This window comes from Pinus tabuliformis, chromosome 5_1 (genome assembly GCF_031772625.1).
Source record: "Pinus tabuliformis cultivar Carrire ecotype Pingquan chromosome 5_1, CPIR1, whole genome shotgun sequence".
Classification (NCBI taxonomy): Eukaryota; Viridiplantae; Streptophyta; class Pinopsida; order Pinales; family Pinaceae; genus Pinus; species Pinus tabuliformis.
This window is the reverse complement of record NC_142305.1, coordinates 606,178,997-606,197,437: the sequence shown is the minus strand read 5'-3', so window position 1 is coordinate 606,197,437 and position 18,441 is coordinate 606,178,997. Positions and strand designations below refer to the sequence as shown.

General features: G+C 39.1%; 1 protein-coding gene across 2 annotated transcripts in view; it reads left to right on the top strand.

Annotated features, from left to right (window-relative positions):
• Positions 1-18,441, top strand: part of LOC149166366 (uncharacterized) — a 143,703-nt gene extending 125,262 nt beyond the window's left edge. For both annotated transcript variants that reach the window (XM_089432562.1, XM_089432563.1), the window contains 3 exons: positions 16,569-16,667; positions 16,809-17,051; positions 17,618-18,441. In XM_089432562.1, the coding sequence (XP_089288688.1) occupies positions 16,569-16,667; positions 16,809-17,051; positions 17,618-18,088 (813 nt within the window). In that variant the 3' untranslated portion in view covers positions 18,089-18,441. The remainder of the gene's footprint in view (positions 1-16,568; positions 16,668-16,808; positions 17,052-17,617) is intronic.

The following is an 18,441-nucleotide window of genomic DNA, read 5'->3' as shown; positions in this document are numbered from 1 at the left end:
GGTCAAGTGAAAGCAATCTTGCAGCTTTTATACTTCAAATGCACAAGAGGAATGGCTTATCAAGGTCAAATTTTACCCCTAGGAGATTTCGCTCACACTACATGGCCCATACATGGAGAGAACGTTATAATAGAGACAATTCCACAATATTAAGCAATAACTGCATGCAACAATTAGCCCTAAAACAACGAAAATCCCAATCCAACATATATGACAAAAGTAACAAGAATAACATCAAAATTTCGTACTTACATGCAGTAGAGTATATCCAACCATTCATAAATGACAATAGAGAAGCTCCAAGAGAAGATAGACCAATAACCATACATCAAAATTCATCCATAAAAGCTCCAATTCATCCTCCAGAAAAAGTGCGAAATTCTCTAAAGAGAGAGAGATCCAATCCAAAGTGATGATGAGAAAATGAGCTCATCTCACTTGTATTTATACACAACTTAGGAGTTCGAATTAGCCTCCTTGGCCTACATAAGCCCTAAAAATAAAATAATGTTCTAATAATACAACTTTTGGTGACAAGCCCATCAAACTATCTCATAAATAAAAAAGAAAGCCTCTCAAGAGGTCAAATAATAATCCATGCATGTCGTAGGGTCCTCTAAGAGACTTAATGAGGTCCATGGGTGCCACAATGAAGAATAGGGCCCTCAAAAGCAGTGGACAAGGGGTTGACCCCTTGTAATAACCTGTGGTGCTCCAAATGACATGTGGGGGCACACAAGTGTCCTCATGGGTCTCCAAACAAATCGAAGATCCCTATAGATTGCCTGCAAGGGCTAGGATGATGGTGTAGGCAATGCCACATCATTGTGCAAGTCTTAGATCATCTGCCAAGTGTATGGTGTAGATCTGGGGCCGATTGGGCATGATTGATAAGGTGCATCCTTCTCGTCCAATAAGTGAACCAGGAACAATCTATGAATAGCTGTGGGGATCCATGGAGTGCAATCTGCTGCTGTAGAGGTCCATGGCTCTTAACGCTCACCCTACATGTGCCAATGTAGCCCTCTGGAGGATTAGGACCCCATATAGGGAGACCAAACCCCAAATGGAAACCATCTGCAATCTTGCATAAGATCCAATGCATCCCCTAGTCTTCCAATACAAGTCATTAGAGAAATAGAGTAAATGAGCTTACCTAATCATGGACCACAAGTGGGGACTTCATAATGGCATGCCCTTCCATAATGGGCTTCGGGATGTGCCATTGTCTCCTAAACTCCAAATGGGGTTAACCAATCACCTATTAGGTGGTTTCTACTTCTAAGGGGATAATATTCAAGGTACATCCTTCAAAAGGTTGTGGCATGTGACAGATATGGTGAATGAAGTAGGGGACGAGAAGGGGCAGCCTTGGCAGTGTTGAAAATATCGGTATCGACAAAATATCGGCGAGGGTTCAGAAAACCTCTTATTGGCAATATCAGCGAAAATATCGGCAAATATCGACAAGCATAAAAAATCAATTTTATTTATTTATTTATTTTTTCAGATTTTTAAACATAGCCGATATTTTCAAAATATGGTGATATTTTGCCGATATTTTCAAAATATTGCGATATTTTGCCGATATTTTGAAAATATCGCGATATTTTGCTGATATTTTGAAAATATCATGATATTTTCAAGACAGAAAATATCGCGATATTTTCTCGGCGATATATCGTTTTGTCAAAAATATCGCGATATTTTCAAATATCACCGATATTATCAACAATGAGCCCTGGGTCACATGTTAGGATGCAAGGGTAGCTAATAAGAGGGAAGTCCACACTTGGGTTTATAATTTATAGGAGGGAGCAATCGTGGTACATGAGGTGCTCCAACCTTGATTTTTCCACCCTTCCCCTTTATGCCTTTTGCTTTTTTATGATTTTCTTTGATTAACTGCTCAAGGCTCAAGGGGTTAGAGCATGATGTATAAGATATAGCAGTGAATTCCCCCTTTTAAGGTGGGGCGGTTGATCGCCCACCAGGGGTTGGGACAATCATGGTTTCCTATATGATGAAGAAGGCTCATAGAACCTGTAGGAACTAGGGTGATGGCCATGGTGATGGGGTAGAGCTCATGTATTGACTTTTGCCCATGTACTAAATGTATTTGTCCCGACCATCTTTTGCATTTTGTGGTACATTTTCCTATTGATTGTGGCGATATATGCTTTTAACTTTCTTTTCAGCTGCATCAACCTCTGGGCTTTCATTCTAGGCCATGACCCAAGGTGTGGGCAAGGGGAAGGGGCAAGCTAACCCTATGTGGACCCAGGGGGAAAATGATGGATGGGGTAATAATGAATGTAAAGAGGGTAATATAAGCAGATAAGGGAGCGGGACCACGCAACCAAAATCAGGGTTTCTTGTGAAATACCTTCCCTGGAACTATATGGTTAGTAAAAGAGATCCCACAGGACTAGAATCCAAGGTTAATTCCTAAAAGGGGTCTAGGGGACAAAAGCATAGACTTAGCCCATTCTTTCCACCGAATCCCCCCATTAATCCATGCCCAGAAGTGTCCATGATAAGCAAACTACAATACTCAATTTCCAAATGGTAATTCATACCTTTAGTTTCGGGAGGCGCACCTTCAAACATACGATCATGGTAGATGGGCGAGGGACCACATGGCTGGCTCAAGTGGCGAAGAAGATGGAATAATGAGCTAGCTGGTGGCTGCAACGGGCTGCTGGCTGCTTACTGAGGACCATCTTGGAGATTTTTTTCTCCTAGGGATATTACCCACAAAATGGTGGGTAACATCTGGTTCCAATTGGGACGTGATCCCTTGAAGAAGTGGGCGAAGCTACTCGAATGGGAGGTCACGAGAACTCCAACAATATCTTGGTTACCATAGACTTATCACTTGCACATACAATAGATGGAAAAACACGGGGCCACATGCTTTTGTGACATCTCATGATCACACATGCTAATATGTTAGGCCATAAAATCAACAAAAAATAAAATATGCAAATATGCATCTATCTACCATGAGAAATATCATATGGCGTTAATTCTAATGCAAAAATCAACATGCAATGCATCCTACCCTAACATGCATGTGATAATGCTAATGCTAAGTGTAATCATAAAGCCAGTTCAACCAACATATCATCGTATTAATATACATGCTCCTGCCAGTTTGACTACTCATGTAGCAAATTCCAAAGTGAATGCAAATCCAAACACATGAAGGATGTTGTGGACGGGAGGTGGGAAAATATGATGCCCACACATGGATGATTATGTGAGAAGAGGTGAGAAAAGGATGTAATCTAGTCTGTGAGATCTTCTCTTGCAACCAGAATATAGAGATGTCAACAACCAAGCTCATAAACTTTCGATGGATGGTGACCTCCAGCATATCACTTCCATCATTGTCATGGCTTATGGTCTTCATCGGGTTATGATTAGCAGAAAATGGAGGTCGACAAATGGAGAAAGACAAGTAGGTTGCACATGATGATTACACTGGAGAGGGAAGACTATGGAGTGATCAAAACCCCGAGGGTGCGTCCAAGGAGGAAAAGTGTAATTAGTGATGGGATTTTCCTTGACACTATACTCGGAAGGGGAAAATGACTCACATTTACTTGAGATCATATGACCAGGGTTGAGGGAATCACTTGATGAAGACCCAAGACGATGACCAATAGGAAACAGGGAGAAAGAAGTATTGTATTCAACGGGTTGCACTTTCCCAAAGTCATAATCTAAAGGTTCAAGTGATTTGAACATAGAATCATACTCAGGAGAAGTGAGAGCCTTATCAATTCCCTTAGTATCAAAGATTGGGTATCTCTTAAAAGGAAAGTTGATCACTTCCAATTGCCCCTCTTTATGCAAAGGAAAATAAAGATTCTCCTTCCCAAGGGTATCAATGGGTATGTCATCATAAATGGTGCTGAGGGGAATGGAAGACCAACCTCATCCTCATCCTCCTTGTAGGTGTCATAAAAGGGAGCACAATCAAATTGAGGACCAAAAAATTTCCCATTTCTCCTTTTCAATGTGGAAATAATCTTCAATGTCATCTTTCAAGGGGCTAATGGGATCATCTCTCTCAAGGTTTTCAAAAGAGGACTTATCAGTAGTAATATCCTTGAGAAAGGTAGGGTTGGTCTCAATTTCACTTTCCATAAATTCATCCTTCCCAACATGTGTCCTCAAAATCATCATTTTCATCATGTGGACCAAAGGAGGACTCGTCTTCTTGCTCATTACCTAGATTCTTAATGTCTTGATGATGCTCGATGAAAACTTCCTCTTGGATGCTTAATGCAGGGTGTACTTGAAAATGTCTAAGAAAGCCCTCAATGAACTCTTCAATAGATGAAATGCTCCTAGGTTCGTGATCATGCAACCATGAGTTATGACCACCAAGCGACCCCATGAACAACAACATAAGGACATCTTGGTGGACAACCTTCTCTCTTGAAGCATGTGCATTAAATCTTTCTATGTGGTTAATTGCGGAGAGTGGATCACCATCAAACATGGGCATCCCATGTAGCATCCTTCCCGCGACATGATTAGGATGTCTAGGGATGCCAACAATGTCCAAAGCAGGATATTTACAAAAGAATGACAACCTATTTGAGGTATACATGAAACATACGTAGGAGTCGCCAGGGTGAAATTAAAGATGCTTAGAAAAATACTTGCTTCACCCTACAAGCATCAACCTTAAAATTCAATGAAGAACTAGGGCTTTGCTCTTCCAATGGAGTCGCCAAGAATGATATGTCAATATGTCGCATGGGGAACAAAACACATGTTTCGTGTCCCCGACAATGATGCCAAAATTGTTTTCGTTCAAACTAGCAGGGGACCTAAGGGGGATCCCTAAAGGGAAATGCTAGGCCAAGGGCAACAAATGGAGGCTTAGCCCACTGTCACCTCAGCTAAGGCTCCCTTCTATTTATGAAGTTTCACCAATGGGAGGAGATCCAGTATGAATAGAGTCACTAATGAAGGATAAATCAATGGATATAAGTGACCCAAATGAATCCCTTTCCCAAAAGAGGTGGAAGGATTGAACTTGCTTGCTTTCTAAGCAAGGTATTATGCATTCTAGGGAAAGGAAGAGAAGATTTGAGGGTTAGGTTTATGGGATAAAGCTTGTGAAGGAGTTTCCCAATCCCTAAAATCCTTGTTAGAATTGGTATCCCGAATGGTTCTTGAAGAATTGTCTTTCAACGGAGTGGGACCACACGGGGCCAAGTGGACCCAGTCTAGGGTATGAGGAAGGAATGTAGCAACCAATGATATCCTTACCCTGGACAAGGTGGGGAGAGGATCAAAGAAAATATAATAAGTCAAATATGTTGTTTGATCCTGGGGAGTGCTAGCCTTGGGGATGGGAGGACAAGGTTTGGTCCCGGAGCTAGGGATTGGCTTTTCTCCCAACTCAACCATTGGAATGTCTTCAAATTTGGAGGAGGGCTAGAGGAAAGGCCAACGCAAGAGACCCTAGGAGATCGAATTTTTTTAGGGAATAAATTGCTGGGAAATTGATGCTCTAGGCACCCCAATGTGGCTAGACTTGGGAGAAGGTGAAAGAATAAGAGTTTTGGTGACCACCCTTGGTAGATCAGTGCCTTAATCCTTGGGAGAATGGAGTCTATGTTGATTTTGTGTAAGATTTCTTGGTTCCCAGTCAAGGAGGCCCCAAAATTACTTCACAAATCCTCTAGGTCAAGTGAAAGCAAAGTTGCACGAAACGGGGAAACTTGTACGAGTTTCCGAAATGGGCACGGGTACGAAACGTGACCCCCCAAATTTTGGAAATGGGGAAACACAATATATATATATATATATATATATATATATATATTAGGACATTTAAGAAATATGTGCAATCATAAAGCATATATGATACATTCTAATTTATTACATTATGATTAAATTGTCAATTGTCAATGCATAAACTATAAGTCTCTAAATTTACATCACATTACTCATGAATGATCACATAATGAAAATAGCAATATCCAAAATCAGCCACGAGAAATTTCTAATTTCTTGTCTTGTGCTTGATTGGGAGTCTCCTGCAACATGGTCGAATGACCTTAGTGTTCTTGATTAAATACAAGTTCCATACCCTAGTACCCTATGTGCTCTTTATTATTGGGAGTCTCACCTGCATAGAGGGTTTGGTTCTCTTGATTAAATACAAGTTCCATACCCTAGTACATGACAAAATCCAATGGAAACATTGCAATCCCCCCAATTCTGAAATCCTGAAAAACAGATAAGTCTGCTGGATTTTGAGTGAGATCTAAAATTCTACTTTCTCCATATGAAATCCAATGAGGGCGAAACTACTCTCAAACATCCTGAGTCATTTCATGGTAATGTTAAAAATTGAAGTAATCACTTCTACTTTAAGAATTTAACATTACCATGAACTACATATCAACGCTTGGGCCATAGGCTTGAACATTAGGCTTCCCCACTCAAAAAATCCCCAAAAGATATTTTAGTCGCCTAATAAAAAATTAGAAGCAAAAAAATAAAAAATAAAATACAAGAAAAAGTCAAGTTAGAAGAGGAAACTCCATTGTATGGCCTGGAAATGCGTTTCCGGTCGTAGTGGTCACGTTTCCTCCTCGAGAAATGGGCCAGTACGGCCAGAAACACGTTTCCAGGCCGTACGGTACGAGTTTCCTTGTTTCCGTTTCATTTCTGGCTGGAAACAGACCCTTCTCCAACGTTTCCTGCAACTTAGAGTGAAAGCAATCTTGTAGCTTTTATACTTCAAATGCACAAGAGGAATGGCTTATCAAGGTCAAATTTTACCTCTAGGAGACTTTTTGAGATTTTTCTTACACTACATGGCCCATACATGGAGAGAACGTTATAATAGAGACAATTCCACAATATTAAGCAATAACTGCATGAACAGTTAGCCCTAAAACAACAAAAATCCCAATCCAACATATATGATGAAATTAACAAGAAAGACATCAAAATTTCGTACTTACATGCAGTAGAGTATATCCAACCATTCACAAATGACAATAGAGAAGCTCCAAGAGAAGATAGACCAATAACCATACATCGAAATTCATCCATAGAAGCTCCAATTCATCCTCCAGAAAAAGTGCAAAATTCTCTAAAGAGAGAGAGATCCAATCCAAAGTGATGATGAGAAAATGAGCTCATATCACTTGTATTTATACACAACTGAGGAGTTCGAATTAGCCTCCTTGGCCTACATAAGCCCTAAAAATAAAATAATGTTCTAATAATACAACTTTTGGCTACAAGCCCATCAAATTATCTCATAAATAAAAAAGAAAGCCTCTCAAGAGGTCAAATAATAATCCATGCATGTTGTAGGGTCCTCTAAGAGACCTAATGAGGTCCATGGGTGCCATAATGAAGAATAGGGCCCTCAAAAGCAGTGGACAAGGGGTTGACCCCTTGTAATAACCTGTGGTGATCCAAATGACATGTGGGGGCACACAAGTGTCCTCATGGGTCTCCAAACAAATTGAAGATTCCTATAGATCGCCTGCAAGGGCTAGGATGATGGTGTAGGTGATGCAACATCATCGTGCAAGTCCTGGACCATTTGCCAAGTGTATGGTGTAGATCTGGGACCGACTGGGCACGATGGATCAGGTGCATCCTTCTTGTCTAATAAATGAACCACGAGCAATCTCTGTTGAGGGAATCTATGGAGTGCAATCTGATGCTGTGGAGGCCCATGGCTCCCAATGCTCACCCTACATTTTCCAATGTAGCCCTTTGGAGGATTAGGATTCCGTATAGGGAGACCAAACCCGAAATGGAAACCATCTGCAATCCTGCGTAAGATCCAATGCGTCCCCTAGCCTTCCAGTACAAGTCATTAGAGAAATTGAGTAAATGAGCTTACCTAATCATGGACCACAGGTGGGGACTTCATAATGGCCTGCCCTTCCATAATGGGCATTGGGATGTGCCAATGTCTCCTAAACTCCAAATGGGGTGAACCAAGTACCCTATTAGGTGGTTTCTACTTCTAAGGGGATAATATTCAAGGTACATCCTTCAAAAGGTGGTGGCATGTGATAGATATGGTGAATGAAGTAGGGGATGAGAATGGGTAGCCCTGGGTCACATGTTGGGGTTTAAGGGTAGCTAATAAGAAGGAAGCCCACACTTGGGTTTATAATGTATAGGAGGGAGTAATCGTGGTAATGAAGTGCTCCGAACTTTATTTTTCCACCCTTCTTTTATGCCTTTTGCCTTTTTATAATTTTCATTGATTAATAGCTCGGGGCTGAAGGGGTTAGAACATGATGTATAAGATATAGGAGTGAATTCGCCCTTTTAAGGTGGGGCGGTTCATCGCCCACTAGGGGTTGGGACAATCATGGGTTCCTATATGATGATGAAGGCTCATAGAACCTGTAGGAACGAGGGTGATGGCCATGATAATGGGGTAGAGTTCATGTATTGGCTTTTCTCAATGCGTTAAATGTATTTGTCTCGATCATCTTTTGCATTTTGTGGTACATTTTGTGGTTGACTATGGCCATATATGCTTTTAACTTTCTTTTCAGTTGCATCAACCTCCGGGCTTCATTCCAGGCCATGACCCAAGGTGTGGGCAAGGGGAAGGGGAAAGCGAACCCTATGTGGACCCAATGGAGGAATGTGGAACCATGCGAGAAAAATGATGGATGGAGTAATAATGAATGTAAAGAGGGTAATATAAGATAATAAGGGAGCAGGACCACGCAACCAAAATCGGGGTTCCCATGAAATACCTTCCTTGGGACCAAATGGTTAGTAAAAGATATCCCACGGGACTAGAATCCAAGATTAATTCCTAAAAGGGGTCTAGCGGACATAAGCACAGACTTAGCCCATTCTTTCCGCCCAATCCCCCCATTAATCCATGCCCAGAAGTGTCCATGATAAACAAACTACAATACTCAATTTCCAAATGACAAGTCATACCTTTAGATTCGGGAGGCCCACCTTCAAACATACGATCATGGTAATGGGTGAGGGACCACATGGCTGACTTAGGTGGCGGAGAAGATGGCACAATGAGCTAGTTGGTGGCTGTAAGGGGCTGCTGGCTGCCGGTTAAGGACCATCTCGGAGAAAAAAAATCTCCTAGGGATATTACTCGCAAAATGGTGGGTAACAGGGCCATTGTCCTGGTATGGGAACCTTGTGAGTTTTCTTGTTAATGGACTAATAAGAAAAAAAGTTTTGGACCTAAATTATTGTGTACTATCATTGATCTGATTGCTGGTGTAATTTACGCTGTACAATTGTTTTTGAAGTTAGGCATTTTCAGTGTGTTTATCTTTTCTAGCTAACACATAGACCAAACGTAGGTGCATAGAATTTTAGCATTGTGAAAGTCTCAAAGGTTTCTGAAATGTCTATATATATATCAACGTAGCACCACCCCTATAGTACCCACGAGTACCCGCGGATCTTGGCGGGTTCTATAGTTGAGACGAGACACTTGCATAGAACCCGCGACCTATACATGTACCCACACAAACTTGTATTGAACTCGTGTACTTGTATAGGACACGAGAATTTTTCATCCAATCTGTATCAGACCCTTATTCGACCTGTCAAGACCCTCAATTTTCAAATTTTTTTAGGAGATGAGGTGGAGGGAAAGGGAAAATGGAGGGCAGAAAATGCTTTATAAGCACCTCTTTCCCTTCCATTTGTCATTCACTTGTCATTTGAGTGTTTGACTCATTTCTACGCGTGTTGAGTGACTCCATTGCACAGTGAAGGAGCTCTTGGAGGAGGTTAAAGGAGGCTTCATCAAATCAAACCCAATTTGATCACAAATAGGTAGGCTTCATGACTAATCTTTGGATTGGCTTGTTTGAATGTTTTTTGGGTTTCCAAATTATTTTTTTTTTCGTTTCAATTTTTTTTTTTTTGAACATGATTTTTTTTAATCATTTTTAATTTTCAATTTCAATTTTTTTTGGGCCCTGTGACTGAGTTTCTCAGCCACGCACAACGCTAGGGCCCAAAAAAAATAGAAAATAGAAATAAAATTGAAACAAAAAAATTAAAAATTTTTGAAAAAAAAATTTCATCTAAATTATTGAATTTAGAATTGCAGATTCCAGAATATCAATTAAATTTAAAAAATGTGTTTTTTTTGTTTTTGTTTGTTTGTTTGTTTTTTTTTTTTTTTTAATTCAGATTCCATCACCATGCCACCAAAGGGTACTAGAAAGTCTCGTGATTCGACATGGGTCCATGGTCAATGACTCATTGCCAGTAATGACCACCATGTCAAGTGCAATTATTGCAATGCCACAATGTATGCAGGCATAAACAGGCTAAAATACCACCTAGCTAGAATTCCTGGGAATGGTGTGGGATGTTGTGAACATTCCCTTGATGAAGTCACTATTGAAATGGTAGCTGCTTTGGAAGCCATTAACGAAGAAAGTTCTAAGAGGGAAAAAAGGAAGGTTGAGATTGTTGGGATAGGTAGATCTTCATCTTAGAGTGAACCACAGATTCAAAGTGCAGGTATTGGTAACTTCTCTTCAATTGTTGTGGCAAACAAGAGTATAACCTTTTCTTTCTTTAGTCCTCATACAATTCGAGGATCTTAGCCAACCTTGAAGAGTTATAATGGAAAGAAGAAGAAGGGGGCAGATATGGCAGTGAGGAGGTTTTGGTACCATAACAATCTTTCATTCCACTATGCAAAGTCTTATTTTTATCAGCCCATGGTGGATGCCATTGCAAGTGTTGGCCCTGGATACAAAGCCCCATCTTATAATGCACTTAGGGGGAAAGAGCTAGTTGAGGAACTTGAGTGTGTCAAGGAACAATTGGAGAGTATTAAAAGCTCATGGAAATTTACAGGTTGTACAATTATGTCTGATGGGTGGACATATTAGAGGGTTAGAACAATAATAAATTTTGTTGTAGCTTGCCCTAAAGGAACCATGTTCCTAAAATCCATTGATGCATCTGCACATGTAAAAGATGCACATTTGATTTTTACATTGTTGGCTGATGTGCTGGAGGAAGTTGGGGTTGCAAATGTTGTCCAAATAATCACGGACAATGCAACAAATTATGTGGCAACTAGAAGGTTGCTTTGTGCCAAATATCCCACCATCCTTTGGACTCCATGCACTGCCCATTGCATAGACTTGATGCTAGAGGACATTGGGAAGTTGGAGTGGGTTAAGATGTTGTGCAAGAGTGCAAGAAAATTACCAAGTATATTTATAACCATGCTTGGGTGTTGAACCTTATGAGGGAATTCACACAGGGTGAGCTTAGTCACCCAACTGTCACATAGTTTGCTAAAAACTTTCTTTCCCTCCAAATCCTTTTGTATGAGTACCAAGCTTTGAGAAGAATGTTTTGTAGCCAACAATGGATCTTTTGGAAAAATAGCACAAGACCAGAAGCATTGTTTATGAAAGCATCTGTCTTTGGTGATAGTTTGTGGGACAAAGTCATTGAGATTGTCAGTTTCATTGAGTCCCTTGTGAAAGTCTTGAGATTGATGGATGGATAGGGCCAAAGAGGCCATCAAGACTTTCTATAAGGGAAATGAATCTAAATATCTCCCTTTGTGGCAAATTATTGTTTCCAGGTGGGACATGCAACTACATTCACTATTGCATGCAACGAGAGCATATATTGATTTGAGCTTATTCTATAATGAGGGGTTTAACATTCAAAGAGATCCTAAGGTGATGGGAGGTGTCATAATATGCATTGAAAAGATGTTCCCAAATCAAGATATTCAAGACAAAATCAATATACAACGAGATATGTACAAGGAAGCATCTGACATGTTTGGATTCAACTCAAGCCAACGTCTCAAGGACAAGAAAATGCCTCGAAAGTGCAAATTGTTAGAACTTAGCTTGTAATTTTGCTAGTTTTCTTTTATATGTTTGGCATTGCAAACTGATAATCTTTGTTGTTATTTTTTTACAGCTCATTGGTGAATAGATTGTGGCACCGAGGCACCACAATTACAAGAATTCGCCATAGAGTTCTAAGTCAACCTTGCAGTGCTTCTTCTTGTGAGCGCAATTGGTCAGTGTTTGAGCATATCCACAACAAAAAGAGAAACAAGTTGGAGCATGAGAGGTTGGAGAAGTTGGTTTTCATCTACTACAACCTTCGAATGCTCACAAAACAAGTGCATCCAAAGGATGTAGATCCAATTTTATTGGATACTCTTGATTTAGAGTTTGATTGGGTTGTGGAGGAGGAGTCCCCTGATTTGAGTTGGCTTAATGAAGAGATTGAGGATCTCTCTAGTTTTCCATCTCAAATGGAGACTCCAAATACACCTGCCTCACAGTTGCTTCAGCGTTCCAATGTTGGCACTAGCTCCATGAGGGCTTATTGTAGGCGTAGTCATCCATGAGTAATGAGACTCAAGATTGTTATGAGACAATCATTTGTCATTTATGACATGTATTTGAATTTTGAACTTGTTGCCATTTTTTATTTTAATTATGGAATCATGATTCCTTTTCTTCTTTAGTATCTAAATGTTAGCTTACAAAAATCAAATATGTTATGTTGTTTTGGAAAATGTAACTATGTTTGGTCTTCAATAATGTACTTGAGTCATCATGTAATGTACTTGTCAAAAGAATAAAGAAAAGAATTATTATTATTATTATTGTGACTTATTAAAGCATGGGCTTTATGCTTGGGTCACCATGTTTTATGTCAACGTCCCCATTGAGGACTTCTAGGATTTATTCCGAGTCTATAGAGTTATTGTACATTTAAAGAGACCCATTCTTGGGCTTTTGAATCATGTAAAAAAGTTAAGTATTGAGTTAATTATGAATTATGTAACCTCCACACCATGTCGGCCTAAGAGAAGATCAAGTCAGCCCAAGGACCCTATTCGACCCCACAAGAAGCCTATAAAAGTAAGGCCATTGAATTTATTTGAAGAATCATTCTCTCACAAAATTCGAATTCTCTTGTAGCTTGGAAGAAATATGAAAATCTCTTGTTGTTGGGTAGAAGTGCGAAGTTCTCTTGTAGCTGGGAAAAGGTGCGAAGTCTGTTGCCGAGAAGCCAAAGTGAATGCGAGTTTGGGGAAGTTCAAGGAGACAAGGAAAATCAATATTTTGGTGTCTCCTCTCTCTGTTTCGTGTCCTGGATTGGGAGATTGAAGTCTTCCAAATTTCACTGTTGCCGGAAGCTGCCTATTGCCGTAAGTTGCTGCATAGTCGAAGTTGATGGGAAGAGGTCGAAATTCTGGGGGGTTGACTTGGTGTGGAGGGAAGGTCTGGTCTTGGTCTAGGGTGAAGAGTCTCAAAGAATACTATTGAAAGGAAGAATTATCTTGACTGGGTTTTCCCCTCCAGGGGAGTTTTGCCCTGACATGTGCCTGCATCTCGTGTCTATTGTTTTATGTGCCGTTGCTTTTGGTAATTGCTTGATGAACTAAAGAAAGAAGATATAAAGAATCGTAATAATAAGAAAGATCACAAGTAATTATCAAGATCAAGAAAATCTTTACTGCCTTTCTGATTTCTAACTTGTTGTACGTTTATAGATATGAGATGATGTTATGAATTTTTGCATATATTGTGGTTTTTATAACTTATAAGGATTGGAATTGTCATTTGTTTTTTTTTGTGCTTAAAATTTACCATATTTTAAGTTTTTTTTTTTTTTTTTGTATTTTGACGAGTCTTATACGAGTCGACGAGTCACTAGCTAGACGGGTCTTATACGAGTACGAGTCATGCAACATATATATATATATATATATATATATATATATATATAGGTCACATGGGCTTCCAAATAATATTGTTAGTGATTTGATCTAGGATCCATTCACAAGTTTTGAAAGGGCTATTTGGATTTGGTGGTACCACTTCGACAACAAGTACCAAATATTGTCCTTAAATAGATGGACAGACAAAGATTGTGAATAAATGTATAGAGTTGTATGTGAGAAACTATATTACAGGACAACAATGTTCCTAAACAATATGGTTGCATTTGGTAGAGAATTGGCATGATACAACTAACACACATACAGTGCAATGTTGTCATATAATGCCCTTTATAGTTTTGTGATCCTCTTTTGTTGATTGATTTGATGGTTGAAGACACTTAAGATGCCAATATTTAGAGATTTCTTAGAAGAAATCCAAGTGTTGATGTAGCTAGAGGAGAACCTGAAATTTTCCCAAGAAAATGAATTCCTAGCCTTGTAGTGGGTTTTCCTGGCACTACCAAAACTTATAAGCAGAAGTCTCTCAAAGGTAAAGTAACTTGGGCATATATACTGTAGGCCTTATAAGGTTCTAGCAAGAGTGGGACATGTTGTATATACTCTTGAATTGCCAGTGAGATCACAAGAATAACACCTTTTATGTCTCATGGTTGAAGAAGGTGAGGGGAAAAGGTTAAAATTTCAAATGTCTTGCCTCCCCTAGATGATAAAGGATATGTTCTGATTGTGGAGTGCATTTTAGCAACTCAAGAGAAGGCGAGGACTAAGGTATTGACAAGATATGTCATTCAGTGTAATGATTTCCATTGGAGGATGCTACGTGGGAAGGCCTTGAAACACATGAACATCCAACACTCTTAACTGCTTTGAGGTAAAGCAATTCATGGAGGGAGACTATTCCTATGTCTAAAGATTATGTCTTAATTATTGGTCCTTTGTAGGTCATAAAAGTGCTTTTCAATGCTCTACCAAGTTTCTGGGTCGAGGGAGCATGGGAGTAGGGAGAAGCACATAGGGGATTTGTGGGAGCAATCCCAAATTTTAGGGAGATTTAGGGGAAATGGGGGGACATCGGCATTCGTAGCATAGGGGTCCCTGTTTCTTACAATTTTTTTTTTTGATAAAATTGCAACATTAACAAATTTATCCCATACAAATTATTCATTGTGCAATCTAATGGAAATGCTATAATCCTGCCAATCCTAAAATCATGAAAACTGATAAGTCTGCAGAATTCTAAACGGGATATGAAATCATGCTCTCCATATGAAGTTTGTTGAGGTTGAAACCACTCTCAACATCTTGAAAGTTGAAACAATTAATGGTTTTGTTAAAAGTTTAAAGATAAAGGAGAATGTTACTTTAAAACTTTAATATTATCATTAATTACCAAGGCCACAGACCCCTCAAAGCTCTATCCCCTATCCTTTTTCTGTCTCAAAGGGTTGTTGGATAAAAAATTGGGCAGAGTTGGGGGCCACCCAGACACCCCTCTTTTCATGGCTGAAACATGTCCCAGAGTTTCCCCAAAAAAGGGACATGAGGAAACATGTCCCTGAGTTCCCCCCTAAAGGGGACATGAGGAAATGTTCCCCAGTTGTCCCTGCCCCAGAGTGTGAGAAATGTGGGGGGCATTCCCCCCACCCTGGGTGATGTGTCCCCATGGAACACTGTTGTTTTGCAGTGATTTATAATTTTATGTTAGTTAATGGAATTTATGTTAGATAAATTTTATCTCAGTTGTATTTTTCTGTTCATTAATGTAATTTTATGGAAAGTGTAGTTATTCCACATTGAAAAGACAAAAAAACTAAAGTGGGATCATTAAGTCCAAATAGGCTTTTAGGCACTAGAGTAGTTTTTTTTTTTAAGGAATTTGTCATTGCAGTTAGTTTGTAAGAGACTTGTCTTGGCTGGGCATAGTGCCCACACTGTGCTTAGATATGGGCCTAAATTGGCATCCTTACCTTCTCAAGAAAGTTCTGGTCTTTTTGTGTTGTTATTTTTGAATATTAAGGGGCCATTTTTTTCTTGGTTTGGTGTCTAAAGGAATTGGCAACTAGGCTGGGTTCATACTTGCATGACACGGGTACCACAATAAACTCTAAGTGCACCACACACCCCCAAGCATGGCACATGGGCTAGGCGAGGTTTGAACCATCGACGTTGCAAGGAGTGCCTTAACAGGACACTTTATCGCCAACTGATCTACACTACTGGGGGCAATATTAAGCTGCTGTTGCTAGTACTACTGATGGACTTCTTTTCTGCTGTTAGTACTCTACAATCTACTATGGGATGTACCACTGAATTACTGCTGTTATTGTTGAAATTATGCTGTTAGTGCTGAATTCATTGTTGTTGCTGCTGTTTTCCCTGTTTCCACTTCTGTTAACGCCATATTAGTTTCCCAGTTCCAGATTTTGCTGAGAGTCTCTTCCAGTTTTAAATACCTGATTTTGAGTTAGGGTTTTAATACTATTAATGTGGGCACTTAACAAACTCGAATTAACTGGTTCTGATTTACGAGTATATTTCCTACAGAGGAGGGGACTGAACTGGACTAATCACTAACATAACACAAATCATGGCCGTTATTTTATTCCGGCGGATGAATCACTGACTAAACTAAACTAAACACTGCTTCTGTTCACTACAACTAATGCTCTTAATTGCATTATATTATTGACTCACTAAACAAGATATTTTTGCTTAAATTTCAACAAACTGAAATTTTATACTGTCCTAACTTCCAGTAAACCGGATTATTGATCATATTTTTATTTAATTTTTTTTATTTTTACAGGAGGATGTAGCACATGAAGCAGAGACAGGAAAAATTTACAGGGCAAACTATGTTGACAAGTATGGAAGAACTGTACTTGTTATGAGACCAGGGTTCCAGGTGATGATAAGGAACAATTTTGAAAACAAGGGTGTTTTCATTATCAATTGATTATATATATATTTCTTTTTTCAATGTGAAATTTTAGTTTATTTGACCCTAATTATATGAAATATCTACCTTTTCAATGTTTCATGACAGAACACAACATCCTCCAAAGGGCAAATCAAGTACCTTGTATACTGTATGGAGAATGCCATTTTAAACTTGCCACCAGAGCAAGAACAAATGGTTTGGCTGATTGATTTTAAAGGTTGGAGTGCAGGCACTATTTCAGTGAAAGTAACACGCGAAACAGCTCACATTTTACAGGGTTGCTATCCAGAAACGTTGGGTTTAGCCATTCTGTACAATCCACCCAAGATATTCGAATCATTTTTTTCGGTAAGATTCATAACTTAATAATCAGCGTTATAGGGGTGAAGGTGCTTGTTTTTCACAAATATTCTGCCAGGGCGTTTCTTATTCTTTTTTCTTTTTAGTGTAATTGGTGTGAGTTAAATCTGAGTTGTTTTGGTTGGCAAGATTCATAATCCAATAGTTTGCCTCCTAGGTCAAAGGTACTTCATATTTCAAACACTTTTGTAAAAACATTTGTTATTTCTTTTAGTATAATTTTATTTTGATAATTTATTAGTCAGTCTTCTTAGGTGGCAGGTGCTTGCTTTTCACAAGGATTGTGCCAAGGCCTTTCTTATTCTTGTTAGTGTAATTGGTGTATGATAAGTCTGAGTTATTTTGGTCGGCAATTTTCATAATCCAATAGTTTGTCTCCTAGGTCAAAGCTACTTTGTATTTCAAACACTGTTGGGAAGGCCTTTACTATTTGTTTTAGTGTAAGTTGTATTTGTTATATCTAGTGGGATATCTTGAGTTGGCAGGAACCGTTGATCGGATATTTTAAAACTTTAGATTGCATTTTGAAGAAAACTTTGCCTGACTTCTTGCAGGTGGTCAAACCATTCCTGGAACCGAAGACATACAAGAAAGTAAAATTTGTTTATTCAAAAGATCCAGAGAGTATGAAGATCATGGATGAAGTATTTGACATGGATAAACTTGAATGTGCATTTGGTGGGCTAAATCCTATAGAGTTCAACGTAGTTGATTATGGCAAACGTATGAAGGAAGATGATAATAAGATGGCCTTGCATTGGAGTTCAGCTGTTTCCATGCTTTCTTCAAACAACTCTCCAGAGACTCAATCATTTTTGGATACAAATAATTTTGAATGTGGTTCCGACAGCTCTGACAAAGAAGTAAATTTGGAATCACTTGATATTGAGTCTGATTCCGATGGTTTTCCAAAAGCTGGATTGCAGGATTCATCTTGCTTGGACTCTGAACATGACAGGTCCGCAGAGATGAACAAAAATACTGGTCCTGTTAAATTGGAGTCTGGTTCCAACAGTTCTGCTTGAAAATTACATAATTTATTTTACTAACAACAAAACATCCTTACGGTCTAGTTACAATAGACTGTAAAATGCACAGATATGAGAGAGGCCAAATGGCGGAAATGTAAATATTTATTTCTCTAAAACTTTATGTTAGTGATGGCTGCAATCTGACCACCATCAAGATACTGTTGACTTGTTTCAAACAAATTTTTACATCATTAAATTGCTATATGTCAAATACTTCTGTATTTCAGATATTAAAAGTCTGCTAGTGGTCCTAGCGGAGGTGAAGGGATTGCATTAGGTAATAAGCATGGCATGCTTACATGTATCGATCATTTTCATAGAAAGAATAAACCTTCAGATTTTTCTCA